General features: G+C 45.0%; 1 protein-coding gene across 1 annotated transcript in view; it reads right to left on the bottom strand.

Moving 5' to 3' along the window:
* The window catches only part of FCGBP (Fc fragment of IgG binding protein), a 48,591-nt gene extending 38,135 nt beyond the window's left edge, over window positions 1-10,456 (bottom strand). The window contains exons 1-2 of the mRNA XM_026447697.1: window positions 10,012-10,456; window positions 9,599-9,655 (exon numbers count right to left, since the gene is read on the bottom strand). Of these exons, the coding sequence (XP_026303482.1) occupies window positions 9,599-9,655; window positions 10,012-10,396 (442 nt within the window). The 5' untranslated portion in view covers window positions 10,397-10,456. The remainder of the gene's footprint in view (window positions 1-9,598; window positions 9,656-10,011) is intronic.
* Between the last annotated feature and the right edge of the window lie 7,965 nt (window positions 10,457-18,421).

Genomic DNA, 18,421 nt, shown 5'->3' with positions numbered 1-18,421 from the left:
TGTGTGTGTGTGTGTGTGTGTGTGTGTGTGTGTGTGTGTGTGTGTCTGAGATGGGGTCTTGCTCTGTCACCCAGGCTGGACTGCAGTGGCACGATCTCAGCTCACTGCAACCTCTGCCTCCTGGGTTCAAGTGATTCTCTTGCCTCAGCCTCCCAAGTAGGTGGGATTATAGGCATGTACCACCATGCCTGGCTAATTTTTGTACTTTTAGTAGAGACAGGGTTTCACCATGTTGGCCAGGTTGCTCTCAAACTCCTGACCTCAAGTGATCCATCTGCCTCGGCCTCCCAAAGTGATAGGATTAGAGGTGTGAGCCACCACGTCCGAATTAATCTGATTTAAAAATGGGCAAAAGATCTAAATAGACATTTCTCAAAGAAGACATACACATGGCCAGCAGGTATATCAAAAAATGCTCAACATCACTAATCATCAGAGGACAATGAGATACCATCTCACTTGTGTTAAAATGGCTTTTATCCTAAAGAAAGGCAATAATGAATGCTGGTAAGCATGTGGAGAAAAGGGAATCTCTTACACTGTTGGTGGGACTGTAAGTCACTACAATCACTATCAATAATAGTATGAAGGTTTCTCAGAAAACTAAAACTAGAACTACTACATGATCCAGCAATTCCTTTCCTTCCAAGACAGGAAGTCAGTATATCCAAGAGACATCTGCTTTCCCATGTTTATTGCAGCAGTATTCATAATAGGCAAGATATGGAATCAACCTAAGTGTCCATCAACAGATGAAAGGATAATGGAAATTTAGTATACACAAACAATGGAGAATCATTCCGCCATAAAAAAAGAATGAGATCACCCCACACAGTGGCTCACACCTAAAATCCCAGCACTTTGGGAGGCCGAGGCAGGTGGATCACTTCAGGTAAGCAGTTCGAGAGCAGCCTGGCCAACATGGTGAAACCCTGTCTCTACTAAAAATACAAAAATTAGCCAGGAATGGTGGCATGTACCTGTAATCCCAGCTACTCGGGAGGCTGAGGCATGAGAATCACTTGAACCTGGGAGGTGGAGGTTGCAGTGAACCGAGAAAGTGCCACTGTACTCCAGCCTGGGTAACAGCATGAGACTGGGTCTAAAAAAAAAAAAAAAAGAAAGAAAAAAAAAGAAGGAATGAGATTCTGTTATTTGCAACAACATGGATGGAACTGGATGACATTATGTTAAGTGAAATAAGCCAGTGCAGAAAGACAAATTTCACATGTTCTCACTCATGTATGGGAGTTTAAAATTTTTAACTGATGAACTCGTAGAAATAGAGAGTGAAGGCTGACTCTCTTTTCGAACTCAGCCCACCTGCACCCAGGTAAAATAAACAGCCTTGTTGCTCACACAAAGCCTGTTTGGTGGTCTCTTCACACGGACACATGAAACATTTGGTGCTGAAGACCCGGGTCAGCGGGACTCCTTCGGGAGACTAATCCGCTGTCCTCATCCTCACTCCGTGAAGAGATCCACCTATGACCTCGGGTCCTCAGACCAACCATTTCAAGGAAGATCTCACCGATTTTAAATCGGGTAAGTGGCCTCTTTTTACTCTCTTCTCCAACCTCTCTCACTATCCCTCAACCTCTTTCTCCTTTCAATCTTGGCGCCACCCTTCAATCTCGGCGCCACCCTTCAATCTCTTCCTTCTCTTAATTTCAATTCCTTTCATTTTCTGGTAGAGACAAAGGAGACACATTTTATCCGTGGACCCAAAACTCTGCTGCTGGTCACAGACTCCAGAAGGCAGCCTTCCCTTGGTATTTAATCATTGCGGGGAGGCCTCTCTGATTATTCACCCACGTTCCATTGGTGTCTGATCTCCGCGGGGATGCCTGCCTTGATCATTCACCCATGTTCCCTTGGTGGCAAGTCAATTGCGGGGACACCTGCTTTGGTGCTCACCCACGTTGCAGCCCAGGGCTGCTCCCCACCCCCTTCTCCATGTCTCTACCCTTCTCTTTAAACTTGCCTCCTTTACTATGGGCAAACTTCCACCCTCCATTCCTTCTTCTTCTCCCTTAGCCTGTGTTCTCAAGAACTTAAAACCTCTTCAACTCTCGCCTGACCTAAAATCTAAGCATCTTATTTTCTTCTGCAACACCGTTTGGCCCCAATACAAACTCAACAATGGTTTTAAATGACCAGAAAATGGCACTTTTGATTTCTCCATCCTACGAGATCTAGATAATTTTTGTCGAAAAATGGCCAAATGGTCTGAAGTGCCTGACGTCCAGGCATTCTTTTACACATTGGTCCCTCCCTAGTCTCTGCTCCCAATGCAACTTGTCCCAAATATTTCTTCTTTCTTCTTTCTCTCCTGTCTGTTCCTTCAGTCTCCACCCCAAGCTCCGAGTCCTATGAATCCTTCTTTTCTACAGACTCATCAGATCTCTCCCCTTCTCCCCAGGCTGCTCCTTGCCAGGTGGAGCCAGCTCCCAATTCTTCCTCAGCCTCTGCTCCCCCACCCTATAATCTTTCTATATCGCCCCCCCTCCTCACACCCGGTCTGGTTTACAGTTTCGTTCAGCGACTAGCCCTCCTCCACCTACCCACCTCTTAGAGAGGTGGCTGGAGCTGAAGGCATAGTCAGGATACAGGGCCTTTTTCTCTATCAGACCTTTCCCAAATCAGCTAGCGTTTAGACTGTTTCTCATCAGACCCCACTAAATATGTACAGGAATTCCAATATCTAACTCTGTCCTACAGTTTAACCTGGAGTGACTTAAATGTCATCCTAACTTCTACCCTCTCCCCTGATGAATCGGAAAGAGCTTTTTCTCTAGCCCAGTCTCATGCTGACAACCGCCAGCTTCATGAGCCAGATCTCTAGGAAGGCATTAGAGCAGTTCCCCGAGGAGATCCCCAATGGAACTATCAGGCCAATTCCCCAGGTATAGCTAGGCGAGATAACATGGTTTCCTGCCTAGTCGAAGGGCTTAAAAGGCAGCTTACAAAGCTGTTAATTATGACAAACTTAAAGAAACTACCCAAGGTAAAGAACCCAGCCCAATTCACGGCCCGCTTAGCAACAACCCTTAGACACTTTACCGCCCTAGACCCAGAGGGGCCAGAAGGCTGCCTTCTTCTTAATATGCATTTTATCACCCAGTCAGCTCCTGACATAAGAAAAAGCTCCAAAAATTAGATTCTGGCCCTCAAACCCCACAACAGAACTTAATTAACCTCACCTTCAAGGTGTACAATAGTAGAGAAGAGTTCAATTACTTGCCTCTGCTGTGAGAGAAACCCCAGCCATATCTCCAGCACACAAAAACTTCAAAACACCTAAGCCACAGCGGTCAGGCATTCCTTCAGGACCTCCTCCCCCAGGATCTTGCTTCAAGTGCTGGAAATCTGGCCACTGGGCCAAGGAATGTCTGCAGCCCGGGATTCCTCCTAAGCCGTGTCCCATCTGTGTGGGACCCCACTGGAAACTGGACTGTCCAGCTGGCCCAAGGCTCTGACTGACTCCTTCTCAGATCTTCTCGGCTTAACAGCTGAAGACTGACACTGCCCGATCGCCTCGGAAGCCTACAGGATCATCACAGATGCTTTCGGTACCTCTTACAGTGGAGGATAAGTCTGTCCCCTTTTTAATTAATACAGAGGCTGCCCACTCCACGTTACCTTCTTTTCAAGGGTCTGTTTCCCTTGCCTCCATAACTGTTGTGGGTATTGACAACACAGGCTTCTAAACCTCTTAAAACTCCCCCACTCTGGTGCCAGCTTGGACAATGTTCTTTTATTCAGTCCTTTTCAGTTATCCCCACCTGCCCAGTTCCCTTATTAGGTTGAGATATTTTAACTAAATTATCTGCTTCCCTGACTATTCTTGGGCTACAGCCACACCTCATTGCCACCTTTTGCCCCAGTTCAAAGCTTCCTCCACATCCTGTCCTTGTATCTCCCCACCTTAATCCACAAGTATAGGATACCTCTACTCCCTCCCTGGTGACAAATGATGCACCCCTTACCATCCCATTAAAACCTAATCACCCTTACCTTGCTCAATGCCAATATCCCATCCCACAGCACGCTTTAAAAGGATTAAAGCCTGTTGTCACTTGCCTGTTACAGCATGGCCTTTTAAAGCCTAAAAACTCTCTTTACAATTCCCCCATTTTACCTGTCCCAAAACCGGACAAGCCTTACAGGTTAGTTCAGATCTGCGCCTTATCAACCAAATTGTCTAGCCTATCCACCCCATGGTGCCAAAGTCATATACTCTCCTATCCTCGATAGGTCCCTCCGCAACCCCTCCATAACCCATTATTCTGTTCTGGATCTCAAACATGCTTTCTTTACTATTGTACCCTTCATCCCAGCCTCTCTTCACTTTCACTTAGGCTGACCCTGACACCCATCAGGCTCAGCGAATTACCTGGGCTGTACTGCCGCAAGGCTTCACAGACAGCTCCCATTACTTCAGTCAAGCCCAGATTTCTTCCTCATCTGTTACCTATCTCAGTATAATTCTTTATGAAAACACACATACTCACCCTGCTGATCATGAATGGCTAATCTCCCAAACCCAAACCCCTTCTACAAAACAACAACTCCTTTCCTTCCTAGGCATGGTTAGGTACTTCCGCCTTTGGATACCTAGTTTTGCAATCCTAACAAAACCATTATATAAACTCACAAAAGGAAACCTAGTTGACCCCATAGATCCTAAATCCTTTCCCCACCCCTCTTTCCGTTCCTTGAAGACAGCTTTAGAGACTGCCCCAACACTAGCTCTCCCTGACTCATCCCAACCCTTTTCATTACACACAGCTGAAGTGCAGGGCTGTGCAGTCGGAATTCTTACACAAGGACCGGGACCACGCCCTGTGGCCATTTTGTCCAAACAGCTTGACCTTACTGTTTTAGGCTGGCCATCATGTCTCCGTGCAGTGGCTGCCGCCGCCCTAACACTTTTAGAGGCCCTCAAAATCACCAACTATGCTCAACTCACTCTCTACAGCTCTCATAATTCCCAAAATCTATTTTCTTCCTCACATCTGACGCATATACTTTCTGCTCCCCAGCTCCTTCAGCTATACTCACTCTTTGTTGAGTCTCCCACAATTACCATTGTTCCTGGCCCAGACTTCAATCCGGCCTCCCACATTATTCCGGATACCACACCTGACCCCCATGACTGTATCTCTCTGATCCACCTGACATTCACTCCATTTCCCCATAGTTCCTTCTTTCCTGTTCCTCACCCTGATCACACTTGGTTTATTGATGGCAGTTCCACCAGGCCTAATCGCCACTCACCAGCAAAGGCAGGCTATGCTATAGTATCTTCTACATCTGTCATTGAGGCTACTGCTCTGCCCCCCTCCACTACCTCTCAGCAAGCCAAACTCATTGCCTTAATTCCGGCCCTCACTCTTGTAAAGGGACTATGAGTCAATATTTATACTGACCCCATATCCTGCACCACCATGCTGTTTCATGAGCTGAAAGGTTTCCTCACTACACAAGGGTCCTCCATCATTAATCCCTCTTTAATAAAAACTCTTCTCAAGGCCACTTTACTTCCAAAGGAAGCTGGAGTCATTCACTGCAAGGGCCATCAAAAGGCATCAGATCCCATCACTCAGGACAATGCTTATGCTGATAAGCAGCTAGCTTTCCAACTTCTGTCCCTCATGGCCAGTTTTTCTCCTCATCTCGTCACTCCCACCTACTCCCCGACTGAAACTTCCACCTATCAATCTCTTCCCACACAAGGCAAATAGTTCTTAGACCAAGGAAAATATCTCCTTCCAGCCTCTCAGGCCCATTCTATTCTATCATCATCTCATAACCTCTTCTATGTAGGTTACAAGCTGCTAGCCCACCTCTTAGACCCTCTCATTTCCTTTCCATCGTGGAAATCTATCCTTAAGGAAATCACTTCTCAGTGTTCCATCTGCTATTCTACTACTCCTCAGGGATTGTTCAGGCCCCCTCCCTTCCCTACACATCAAGCTCGGGGACTTGACCCTGCCCAGGAGTGGCCTTTACTAGTCAAATCACCCAAGCAGTTTCTCAGGCTCTTGGTATTCAGTGGCTCCTGGTTTTACCTCAAACTGCCACCCTTAAGTCTCTCTTTAAGTGGATAGAAGATTTTCAGTACACTCCAATACTTTCACCCTGATGAAGTCCTATTCTTTACTTTTATACTTACTCTTATTCTCATTCCCATTCTTATGCTACCCTCTACCTCTCCCCAGCTATCTCCACCACACTATCAATCTCACTCTCTCCTAGCCGTCTCAAATCCTTCTTTAACAAACAATTGCTAGCTTTGCATTTCTCTTCCCTCCAAATTTGAGGAGGCCCTGACTTACTCATTGCTAAAAAAAAAAGCCAGGGGGACTCTGTATCAATGAAGAATGTTGTTTTTACCTAAATCAATCTGGCCTGGTATATGACAACATAAAAAAACTCAAGGATAGAGCCCAAAAACTCGCCAACCAAGCAAACAATAGCATTGAATCCCCATGGACACTCTCTAATTGGACATCCTGGGTCCTCCCAATTCTTAGTCCTTTAATATCTGTTTTTCTCCTTCTTTTATTCGGACTTTGTATCTTTCATTTAGTTTCTCAAGTCATACAAAACTGCATCCAGGCCATCACCAATAATTCTATATGACAAACGCTCCTTCTAACAACCCCACAATATCACCCCTTACCCCAAAATCTTCAGTTGAATCTCTCCCACTGTAGGTTCCCACGCTGCCCCTAATCCTGCTCGAAGCAGCCCTGAGAAACATCGCCCATTATCTCTCCATATCGCCCCCAAAAATTTTCACTGCCACAACACTTTACCACTATTTTGTTTTATTTTTCTTATTAATGTAAGAAGACAGGAATGTTAGGACTCTGAGCCCAAGCTAAGCCATCATATCCCCAGCGACCTGCACGTATACATCCAGATGGCCTGAAGCAACTGAAGATCCACAGAAGTGAAAATAGCCTTAACTGATGACCTTCCACCATGGTGATTTGTTTCTGCCCCACCCTAACTGATCAATGTACTTTGTAATCTCCCCCACCCTTAAGAAGTTTCTTTGTAATTCTCCCCACCCTTGAGAATGTACTTGGTGAGCTTCACCCCCTGCCCCCAAAACATTGCTCTTAACTTCACCGCCTATCCCAAAACCTATAAGAACCAATGATAATCCCACCACCATTTGTTGACTCTTTTCGGACTCAGCCCACCTACACCCAGGTGAAATAAACAGCCCTGTTGCTCCCAAAAAAAAAAAAAAAAGAAAAAAGAAATAGAGAGTGAAATGATGGTTACCACAGGCTGGAAATGATAGTGGGGAGTGGGGGATAAGCAGATATGGTTAATGGAAACAAAAATACAGTTAAACAGTTAGATGAAATGGATAAAATCCAGTATTTGGTAGCGGAACAGGATGATTATTATTGACAATAATTTATGGTATATTTTAAAATAACTGAGAGTGGAATTGGAATGTTCCTAACACAAAGAAATGACAAATGCTTGAGGTGATGGATGCCCTAGTTACCCTGATTTTATCATTACACACTGTATGCCTGTATCAAAATATCACAGGTACTCCATAAATGGAGACAACTACTATGTACCCATAAAAATTAAAATTTTAAAAAATATATAAACTAGTAAAAAAAAATAAAGTGGGCTGTTGAGACTAGATTTCACCTGTTATAATGAAAGAATGTGAGCTTTTTTAAATTGTAAGACCTTCCTGTTTTTCTTTTTTTTTTCTTTTGAGACGGAGTCTCGCTCTGTCACCCAGGCTGGAGTGCAGTGGCATGATCTCGGCTCTCCAGAACCTCTGCCTCTCAGGTTCCAGTGATTCTACTGCCTCAGCCTCCTGAGTACTGGGACTACAGGCATGTGCCACCATGCACAGCTAACTTTTGTATTTTTTCTTTTTTTTCCCCCCTTTGAGATGGAGTCTCACTCTGTCACCCAGGCTGGAGTGCAGTGGCACGATCTTGGCTCACTGCAACCTCCGCCTCCTGGTTTCCATGCCTGGCTAATTTCTGTATTTTTAGTAAAGACATGGTTTCACCATGTTGGCCAGTCTGGTCTCAAATTCCTGACCTCAGGTGATCCACCTGCCTCGGTCTCCCAGAGTGCTGGGATTACAGGCGTGAGCCACCATGCCTGGCCGTTCTGTTTTTTAAAGAGAAACTGGCTATCTGAATTTTCATGTGAAATCTCCAACCCACAATTGTTTTAAGCACTTTGGAGCTCAAAGTGAATGTACTCTGCTGCTGGTGTATGCATGATTTTCATCTTTTTGCAAACTGGAGTGCAGTGGCTTAAACACAACACACTGCAGCCTCAACCTCCTGGGCTCAAGGGATCCTCCTATCTCAGCTTCCAGTATAGCTGGGACCACAGACATGCACTATGTGCCTGGCTCATTTTTTAAAATTTTTTCTAGAGGCAGGGTCTCACTTTGTTGCCCAAGCTGGTCTTGAACCCCTGGGCTCAGGTGATCCTCCTGCCTCAGCCTCCTGAAGTGTTGGGATTACAGGCATGACCCACTGCACCCAACTGATTTTTGTCTTAATAGGACTTGTAGGGACCAGATGCGGTGGCTCTCGCCTGTAATCCCAGCACTTTGGGAGGCCAAGGTGGGTGGATCACTTGAGGTCAGGAGTTCATGACCAGATTGACCAACATGGTGAATTTCCATCTCTACTAAAAATACAAAATGAGCCAGACATGGTGGTGTGGGGCGCCTGTAATCCCAGCTACCAGGGAGGCTGAGGCAGGAGAATCACTTCAACCCAGGAGATGGAGGTTGCAATTAGCTGAGATTGCACCCTCGCACTCCAGTCTAGGCAACAAGAGTGAAACTCCATCTCAAATAATAATAATAATAATGGGACTTGGGGGTTTGTGAAAAGGGGATAAAGAAAACAAGGGGATTATGGAAGGGTGGATGAATTGTCTCCTAGAAATAGATGGTAGTGGGGGCTTCTGACCACCCCCAACTAGGAAGAGCATCTCTGGAGCTGAGAAGAGAGAGAGAGAGAGGTCTAAGGAACCTTGAAGAGAGTGGCGGGGGGGACTATGTAATGACCACCTTCCATATAAAAGGGGCCTTGAAGGATATCCCAGGGGGCCAGGGGATCAGGGAAAACGGACATTTCAAAAGTAGCCTAGATGGATGCTGACTGGTGACTAGAGGGCCCTCATATCCCATCCTCCCCCCGGTACTTTGCCTAAAATTTTACTTCCGGACACATCCCTGGGAGAATTGGGGACGACAGCCTCCAAAAACAACTTTCATGAAATTTTCCATCAACTCAGCAGAATGAGGCTCAGAGTCAAAACCTTAGTTGAGTTGCAGAAAACCAAGACAGTTTGTGCACACTTGAGTTTGGGGACTAAGGTTTTCACCAGTGCTCCCATCCAGAAAAGGGTGAGAATCGGTGAATTCTACCACATCCCTCTGCAGAGCCTAAGGGCCTCTCTCCTGCCTCAGCTAGCCTGGGGTGACATGTGGAGGAGGCACACATGGAAGGCATGGACCCAGGCAGAGTTCCCCAGGTTGGAACAAGGACATGGAGAGGGTCTTGGTCTGACTTACCCCACAGGAAGGTTGCTCCAGCCCAGAGTATCCACCAGCTCCACAGGGCACCCATGGCTGCAGTAGGAAAAGAGAAGGGATCATAGGAGGCTGAGTCACTGCCTCTGTTGGAGACTGTCCTCGGCAGAAGGGCCCACTCTCATGACAAGGGCCACCTGGGACCATGAAGGCTGAGGTGTGGAAAGAAGTCAGGCAGATTGGACCAGGGGGTATGGATCCAAGGACCAGTGTGTGTATAGGGGAGGCTGGCTGTCCAGTGGGTCTGGAGATCGGGTGGGGAGGGCAGTAGCCAGGGACGGGGTGGGGAGTTGGCTGTCTTGTGGGTCTAGGGGTAGGATGAGGAGGCCTAAAGCCAGGAGCAAGAGTAGGGGACCTGCTGTTCCACTTCCAAAGGGGACCCCAGCCCTTCTCACCTGCAGGTTCCTGGAGCTGCAGGGCCTGCCCTGTGGCAGGGCTATATAGTGGAGTTTCTGGGCCCCTCAGGCCACACCCTGGGTCATGTGCCAGGCAGATGATGCCAACTTCCTGGAGGAGGCTGCCATCCTTAGGGCCAGATGAAATGGGAAACTGTGAAGGCCTGGGAAGGAGGGATGGTGATTCTGGATGCCTGGGTTCCAAGAAGGAAGTGAGGACGGCTCCTGGCCATTCCCTGGATGCCTTCTGGAAAGTTTGGTCCTGGAAGGGTGGGGTCTCTGAGGGAGATAGCTGGGGAGCAGAAAGCTGAACACCTGGGTCCCTGGGTGGAGGCAGGGTGGGGTGGGGGTGTGGGCAGCGAGGCGGGAGGTGGCATGTGGTCATATCTGCTGGTTTAGTGGCTAGATTCCTTCCTTTGGCTCCTGCCAGGAACAACAATGAGGAACAACCATATCCGGGTCCTGGTTCCTCCTCAGTCCCCACAGGCTGGGGAGTCCCTAGCCACCCACATCCTGCTTCCAGACACCACTAGGGGCAGGTGTCTGGGATGGGCAGGAGTCTGAGGCTACGGAGTGGGACACAAGACTTCCACCAAAGCCCAGTGGGGCCTTTGCGGTTTCTCATCTGCAAAACGGGAACACCAAAACCTGCCTCTCTGGGCATCTTTATGTCCCAGAGATGTAAAGAAATTTTCAAAGACTGTAGAGCTGGGGGGCAGCCTCTTCTGGTGCGGGCGCAGGCCAGCATGCAGGTGAGCACTGGGACTGAGGCAATATGTGAAGAAGGGACAATGGCCTCTGTTTCCCGGTTCCACACAGACACCTGGATTCCACTTCTGATTCCAGACACCTGCCCCTGGAAATAGGATATAGGTGGCCAGGGACTCCCCAGCCTGTGGGGACCAAGGAAGAGCCAGGACCTGTTGGTTTGGGGGGGTATTTTTGTGTGTAGGGAGGGTTTGCTCTTAGCAGGGGCTAGCTGAACAGGTTTAGGGGACTCTGTGCCTCTCCATCACCCCAGAATTTGCCTGAGATGGGAGGTGGAGGTCTAGGTTGCACACAAGGAGCAGAATGAGGTGAAAGTTGGGCTTTCTCATCTGGAGTCAGCTCCTCTGAGAAGCTGGCCGGACCCATGCCCTACCTGCCTTCTCCCTGATCCAGGATCTCACTGTTTGCTAGGGGAGTCTCCCCTGGGACCAACAGCTGCAAAGCGTGGGTGCCCTCTTGGACCAACACCCTAGCAGCTGCTGCCTCTAGGGCTCCTCCTCTCTTATCACAGGATAAGATATCTCACTCTGGGAGGCCAGAGTGGGTGCGGGGGCTTCTCTCTCCCTGGAGCACCAATCCCCATGCCCACCCAAGGCACATTCCTGGAGGGAAAGATAAAGGCTCAGAGTTGACTGGGACATAAAGTCAACCAGGAAAATGAAGTGACTAAATAGGAGATTAAAAGCCAGAGATAACAAGAAACAAGCAGGGGCAGGGGACCCACAGGAAATGGAAGCTTTGGGAAAAGGATGCCGGGGTCCCTGAAGGGTCTAAAAGTTGGTGGAAGGGGCTGTTGAGTCCCTGAAAGAGATAAGGACTGGGAGGAGGAGACGTCAGGATTCCTAGGAGGAAACAGCAATTGCAAACCAAGATGTGAAAATTCTCTGTGTGAGGTCAGGCAGAGTGGCTCAGCTTGTAATTCTAGCACTTTGGGAGGCTGAGGCAGGAGGATTGCTTAAGGCCACAAGTTTGAGACCAGCCTGGTTCAAGACCAACATTGTGAGACCCTGTATCTACAAAAAATACAAAAATTAGCCAGGCAGATGTTGCACACTTGTAGTCCCAGCTACTTGGGAGGCTGAGGCAGGAGGATCACTTGAGGCCACAAGGTCAAGACCAGCCTGGGCAACATAGTGAGACCCTTTCTCTATAAAAAATACAAAAATAAACTGAGTGTGTAGTCTCCACCATTCAGGAGGCTAAGGTGGGAGGATTGCTTGATCCTAGGAGTCTGAGGCTGCAGCGAGCCGTGATCATGCCACTGCACTCTGACCTGGGGAGAAAAAGAAAAAAGATAATAAGATCCTCTGTATGCGATACCTGTCTTGTAGTTTGAGGCACTCAGAGACAAATGGGAGGTGAAGGGAAAGAATCAGGGTGAGTTTCATGGGCGTTTCTGGCTCTCAATTCTCTTTAAGCCTTGGGGGTTCCCCTGGTTGATCACAGAAAGAAGCTTTCTGCCTTCAAAATTCATCATCGCTCTCCACAGCCAGAGTCCCCAGAAATGGGATGGTTGTGGTGGGAGATCTCACAAATTAATATTCTGTGACAATCCCTTTTGGTCTTCTTTCTCACTCCTTTTAAGGCCCAAGTGGTGTGTGTGTGCGCGTGTGTGTGTGTGTGTACACAGCCCTGTGCCTTACCCTGTATTATATCAATTCTCAGGAAACCCTTTGGTGACCCGGGAAATAAACTCTGAGGACACTTCCTTATCGTCAGAGAAATCGCATTCCTCCACTGGCAGGCTTGCTCTGAGCCCAAACAAGGGTATTTGTGTATCTGAGCCTTTCAGCCTCTCTCTGCTTATCTGCCTCTGTCTCCCTGCAACATGTGCACTGGCTACACCATCCCAGACCCCTGGGCCCCTCTGACTAGTCTTGGCTTTACAGACCTGAGCACAGTGGGAGAGAATGTACTCTCTCCAGCTAAATGCAGGCTTGTGGGCAATTTCTAACTTAATTCCTTTATGCTCTGGATCCCACAATCTGACTTCCATAGGCACTGGATGTTTTTCTAAACTCTCCAACGACCCATTATTTGCCACTTGCCTCTAGTTCCTTCCCTGTAACATTTGACATTCACACTTCCTCTCTGCCTATAATAATTGAAATTCTATAGGAGATGTTCTCTGATCATAATGGAATCAGCTTGAAATTAATAACAGAAAAACAGGGAAATCTCCACTCACAAAGATATTGAGCAACTCACTTCTAAATAATCCATGGGCCAAACAGGAAGTATCAAAAATACATAGAATTAAATGAAAATGAAAAGAAGATATTTCAAAATATGTGGGATATAGCTAAAGGGAAATGTATGGCATTAAACATTTACATTAGAAAAGAGGAAAGTTCTCAAACCAATAATCTAAGCTCTTACACAAGAAAGTAGTAAAAGACCAAAACAAACACAAAGCAGAAGAAAGGAAATAATAAAGAACAGAAATTAATAAAACTGAACATGAGAAAATCAATGAAACAAAAGAACTACTTTGTCGTTGTTGTTGTTAACAAGAGCAAGGCTTTGAATTTCCCAAATGCATTTGTGGATTTGTCTATTGTTGAATAGAGCATTCTATAAATATCAATTAGATCCTGTTGATTGATGCTGTTATTCAGTTCTTTGATACTCTCACATATTTTATCCCTGGTAGTTCTATCAATTTGGTGAGAGTGAGGTTTTTAATTCCCCAACTATATTTGTGGACTTGTCTATTTCACCTTTCAACTCTATTGGTTTTTGCTTCATGTACTTGAATCTCTGTTGTTTGGTACATATACCTTAGGATTGCAATGTCTTGGCAGAATGATCCTTTGTTTTTAGCAATGTTTTTTGTGCTGAAGGAAAATATTTTCATATTAATATAGTACTTCCTTCCTTTTAAAAATTTATATTTAAAAAATATGTATATATATTAGACAGAGTCTCACTCTGTTGCCCAAGATGGAGTGCAAGGGCATGGGCTCATCTCACTGCAGTCTCTGCCTCCCAGGTTCACGCAATTCTCCTGCTTCAGCCTCCCAAGTAGCTGCTATTACAGGCACCTGTGACCACGCCTGGCTAATTTTCGTATTTTTAGTAGAGACGGGGTTTCACCATGTTGGCCACGCTGGTCTTGAACTCCTGACCTCAAGTGATCTACCCACCTTGGCCTCCCAAAGTGCTGGGATTATAGGAGTGAGCCACCATGCCCAGCCTAAAATTTATATTTATAATAATATAAATTAATAAAATTAATATTTTCTATTATTTTATTTTCAACCTACCTATGTTGTTATATTTGGAGTAAAGCTTTTTGGAGACAATATCTACTTGGGTCATTTTTTAAAATTCACTCTACCTATCTCTGGTCTTTTATTTCATGTAAGTAGATAGACTATTTACATTTAAAGTAGTTATTGATATGTTTCGACTTAAGTTTATCATTTTATTATTCATCTTCCATTTGTTCCGTTTCTCATTCTTATTTTTTCTTGCATTCCTTTGAGTTATATGAGCAATTTTTAGCATTCCATTTTTATTTTTTGATTTGTTTTTGAATACATAATTTGTAGAATTTTCTTAGCACTTGCTCTAGTACTACAATATACATATGTAACTGATAATCCAACTTATTGATATTTTACCACTTTAATTGAAGTGTTGAAACTTTATATTCATATACATCCTTTTACCCTCCTACTTATACGTGTGTATATTCATATATAATAACTATTTTAAGTATTGTCTCTTCCTATCGACATCAGATGATACTATAATTTTTTCTTCAACCAACTACGATTTTTAAAAACTCATGAGGAGGGTAATCTGCTATATTTATCAATATTTTTGTCCATTCTGCTATTCTTCCTTCCTTTCTGAAGTTCTGAGCCTTTTCCCGTAACATTTGGAGTTTGGAGAACTTCCTTTAATCATTCTTTAAAAATAATTCTACTGATGACAAAGTCTTGTAGTCTTCCTTCATCTAAAAGCTTTTCATTTCTTCTTCATTCCCCAAAGATAATTTTGCTGGATATAAGATTCTCGGCTGGGTGCAGTGGCTCATGCCCGTAATCCCAGCAGTTTAGGGGGCTGAGGTGGGCAGATCACAAGGTCAGGAGTTCCAGGCCAGCCCAGCTAACGTGGTGAAACCCTGTCTCTAATAAAAGTACAAAAATTAGCTGGGCATGGTGGCGGACGCCTGTAGTCCTAACTACTTGGGAGGCTGAGGCAGGAGAATCACTTGAACTCAGCAGATGGAGGTTGCAGAGAGCCAAGAGCACACCACTGCACTCCAGCCTGGAGGACAGAGTGAGACTCTCTCTCAAAAAAAAAAAAAAAGGTTCTCAGTAGATAGTTATTTTCTTTCAGCACTTGAAGAGTATTGTTTCAGGCTTTCTTCTCCATGATTTTTGATAAGAAATTTATTGTCATTTTATCAGTGTTCCCTATAGACAATTTATAATTCCTCTCTAGCTGCTTCCAAGATAGTTTCATTGTTTTGTTTGCCTTTGTTTTCGTAAGTTAGTTATACTGTGTTTTGGCATGGAGTCCCTCAGATTTATTCTGTTTAGCTTCTTGCATCTGTAGGTTTATGTCTTTTGCCAAATTTGGGAAGGTTTGGTCATTATTTCTTCAACTATTTTTCAGCCCCACTTTCTTTTCTCCTTCTGTTAATCTGATAAAACAAATGTTAGCTATTTTGTAATTGTCCTGTAGGTTCTCTGAGCCCTTGTTAGTCATTTTCTGTTTCTTTTTCTTAAAGTTGATTGTCCCTCTGTTTTTTGGATTGGGTAATTTTTATTGTTCTATCTTCAAGTTCACTTCTTATTTCCTTTGTCATAGTTATTCTGCTCTTGAGCCTTTCCAGAGAGTTTTTAGTTATTATATTTTTCAGTTTTATCATTTCCATTTGGTTCTTTAAAAACATATTTTCCATTTCTCTGGTGAGATATTCCTTTTTTCCCATCTTCTCAAGGAATTTTCTACTTGTTTGGTGAAACATTTTTATGATGGCTACTTTAGATCTATGTCAGATAATTCCAAAATCTGATTCATCTCAGTGATAGACTGTTGATTGGCTTTTCTCATTCAAGTTGTGATTTTTCTGGTTGTTCATATTATTTATGATTTTTTAATTAGATCCTGGACATTTCTGATATTATGAGAGGAGATCCTGGATCCTATTTAACTCTTCTATTTTAGCAGTCATTCTTTTTAGGTTAGCATGCAGTCCTGGCCTACTTTTGTGTGTTGTGATTCCAATGACAATTTAGTTTTCAGAGCCCTTGCATTAGTATTCTGGTCTATTTCATTTGTCTGGTGCTGGTTGAGCTCACACCCAATTCCTGCTAGTACCACCAACAGAGGTTGAAAGCATTTTCTTGGGGCCTGCTTGGTACTGCTAGGTTAGGAGTAGGAGACACTGGCACAAAAGGGTAGAGAGTACTTCCCTGGCCTGTGTGGTGCCAGCAGGCTCTTCCGTAATCTCCGCCATCCACCAGGGTGGGGAAAGCACCTACCTGGGTGCTTTCTGCTGCTGGATAGGGTGCTGGGGAGATGCTGGATCTAGACCACCTCCTGTCATTGGGTGAGAAATTGAGAGATGCTGGGCCACTGAGATGTTTCTCGAGTTTGAAGGCCCCTTGTCAGTTTTCCTTCTTTCTATGTTTCAGAGTCCTCTTAAGGATGTCTATCATTCCAGGGTTTTTAGCAGAGAGGAGCCAGGAAAAATAAATCTATGTCATCTTGACAGAGAGGTTACCATCACCCTGGCTTCTTGTAGTCTCCTAAGATAGAAATCAAGTGAGATTACCAGATACAATATTAAAGAGAAAAAAAAGAAAGTTTATTTTAGTTTGTGCACAAGGGAGGTCAGCACCGTGAAAAGAAAAGGGTAGGCTGCTCTCCACAGGCAGCAAGTCAAACTGTCTTGTAGGGGTCCAGACGCCGTGATGTGCCTGTCATCACGTGTTAACAAGGGATTTCTTGGTGCCTGCACAATGGTTCAACATGCTTTTTCATACATTGCATGTAACATTAGCATTTTAAATCTCTACCTCTGAGCATGATTTTTAGCATTGAAATAAGGAAAATATCACTATAAGTTGAAACTTAAGCTGTTCCTGCAGCTTGTTGGGGAAGTCCCTAACCCCCTAAAGCAGGAACTTGTGGTTAATAGCTTCTTGGGCCTCTGAGGCTGACTGGCTGGAGATTAGGTATAGAACAGGAATTAAAAGAAATAAAGAATGTGTAAGAAAACTCAGTTATATGTAAGAAAACCCAATTCCCCCTGAGGAAGAGAAAGAGCTGGAGTCCTTTAAAATTAACTGCCTGTTTTTCTGTGGCTAGTGAGCCTTATCTCTACCTTTCCCAGGCATTGTGAAGACTCTGTTTCTCTAGCTGTGCAGCTGCAAGGTCACTAGACAGATGATCCCAAGACGTAAAACATGCTGTTCCTTGAAAATTAAGAAATGATATAATGCATGTCTCAATTGACTAACTGTCTTTGTTTCTCACTTCTGTGATATGCTTCCCCCTGCACAGATCTCCCCTGGCCCCCACGAAATGCTTAAAAGGTAGCTCGACTCTTTGTTCAGGGCTCAGTCCTTTGGATGTTAACCTGACTGGGTCGGTGCACCTGAATAATTAAATAATTCCTCCTCAACCCCTTGGTCTCTCTTATTCCTTCATTATCCCGCTGCAGATAAGCTACAGCTTGAGTAAGGGGCTTTTGTTTTTTTCACTAAACTACCTCAAAATAGGAAGCCAGCCAGCTGTCTCAGTCTCATTCCCAGCCAAGACATTTCATTCTCCTTATTCTTAAGGGGGTTTTGGGCAAAGGTCTCTTCTAGAACTACTTTCTGCTAAGCATGGACATAGTCCCTACATCTATTTCCAGGAGGAGGAGGAATTTCTTGTGGCTTGCTGAAGAGGCTGATACGGCTCTGGGCCAGTGGTCTCTGAAACAGGCTGGAAGCCTGGCAAGACCATTTACTGGGCATGAAAGCATTATGGTCTGAAAGATATGAATTTTACCAGCAGGTTAAACAAGGATGGTTTAAAAATTAAAAATTTAAAGATTAAGAAATTTAAATATTAAAAGAAGAAAGATAGCCAAGAAAGGCTTCAGAAAGGGAGGAACCGGCCGGGCGCAGTGGCTCAAGCCTGTAATCCCAGCACTTTGGGAGGCCGAGACGGGCGGATCACGAGGTCAGGAGATCGAGACCATCCTGGCTAACACGGTAAAACCCTGTCTCTACTAAAAAATACAAAAAACTAGCCGGGCGAGGTGGCGGGCGCCTGTAGTCCCAGCTACTCGGGAGGCTGAGGCAGGAGAATGGCGTAAACTCGGGAGGCAGAGCTTGCAGTAAGCTGAGATCCGGCCACTGCACTCCAGCCTGGGTGACAGCGAGACTCCGTCTCAAAAAAAAAAAAAAAAAAAAAAAGAAAGGGAGGAACCAAGTTACAAGCCTTACAAGGGTAAGGTTGATCTGACACATTCTACACTGAGTTGACTCTCCTTTACCAAAAGAGTGTAAACACTTTCCTGATTGTAAACTGCCTGGGTGTTAACCTCTACTTGCCCAGTAGTATTTATCCAAGTGCAACAGGAGGTTTGGTGACTGTACAAACATCTTCCTGTTCAGCTAATAAGTAATCT

This window comes from Piliocolobus tephrosceles, chromosome 21 (genome assembly GCF_002776525.5).
Source record: "Piliocolobus tephrosceles isolate RC106 chromosome 21, ASM277652v3, whole genome shotgun sequence".
NCBI classification, from domain to species: Eukaryota; Metazoa; Chordata; class Mammalia; order Primates; family Cercopithecidae; genus Piliocolobus; species Piliocolobus tephrosceles.
The sequence above is the reverse complement of the archived record's forward strand: the minus strand, read 5'-3'. Positions and strand labels throughout refer to the sequence as shown.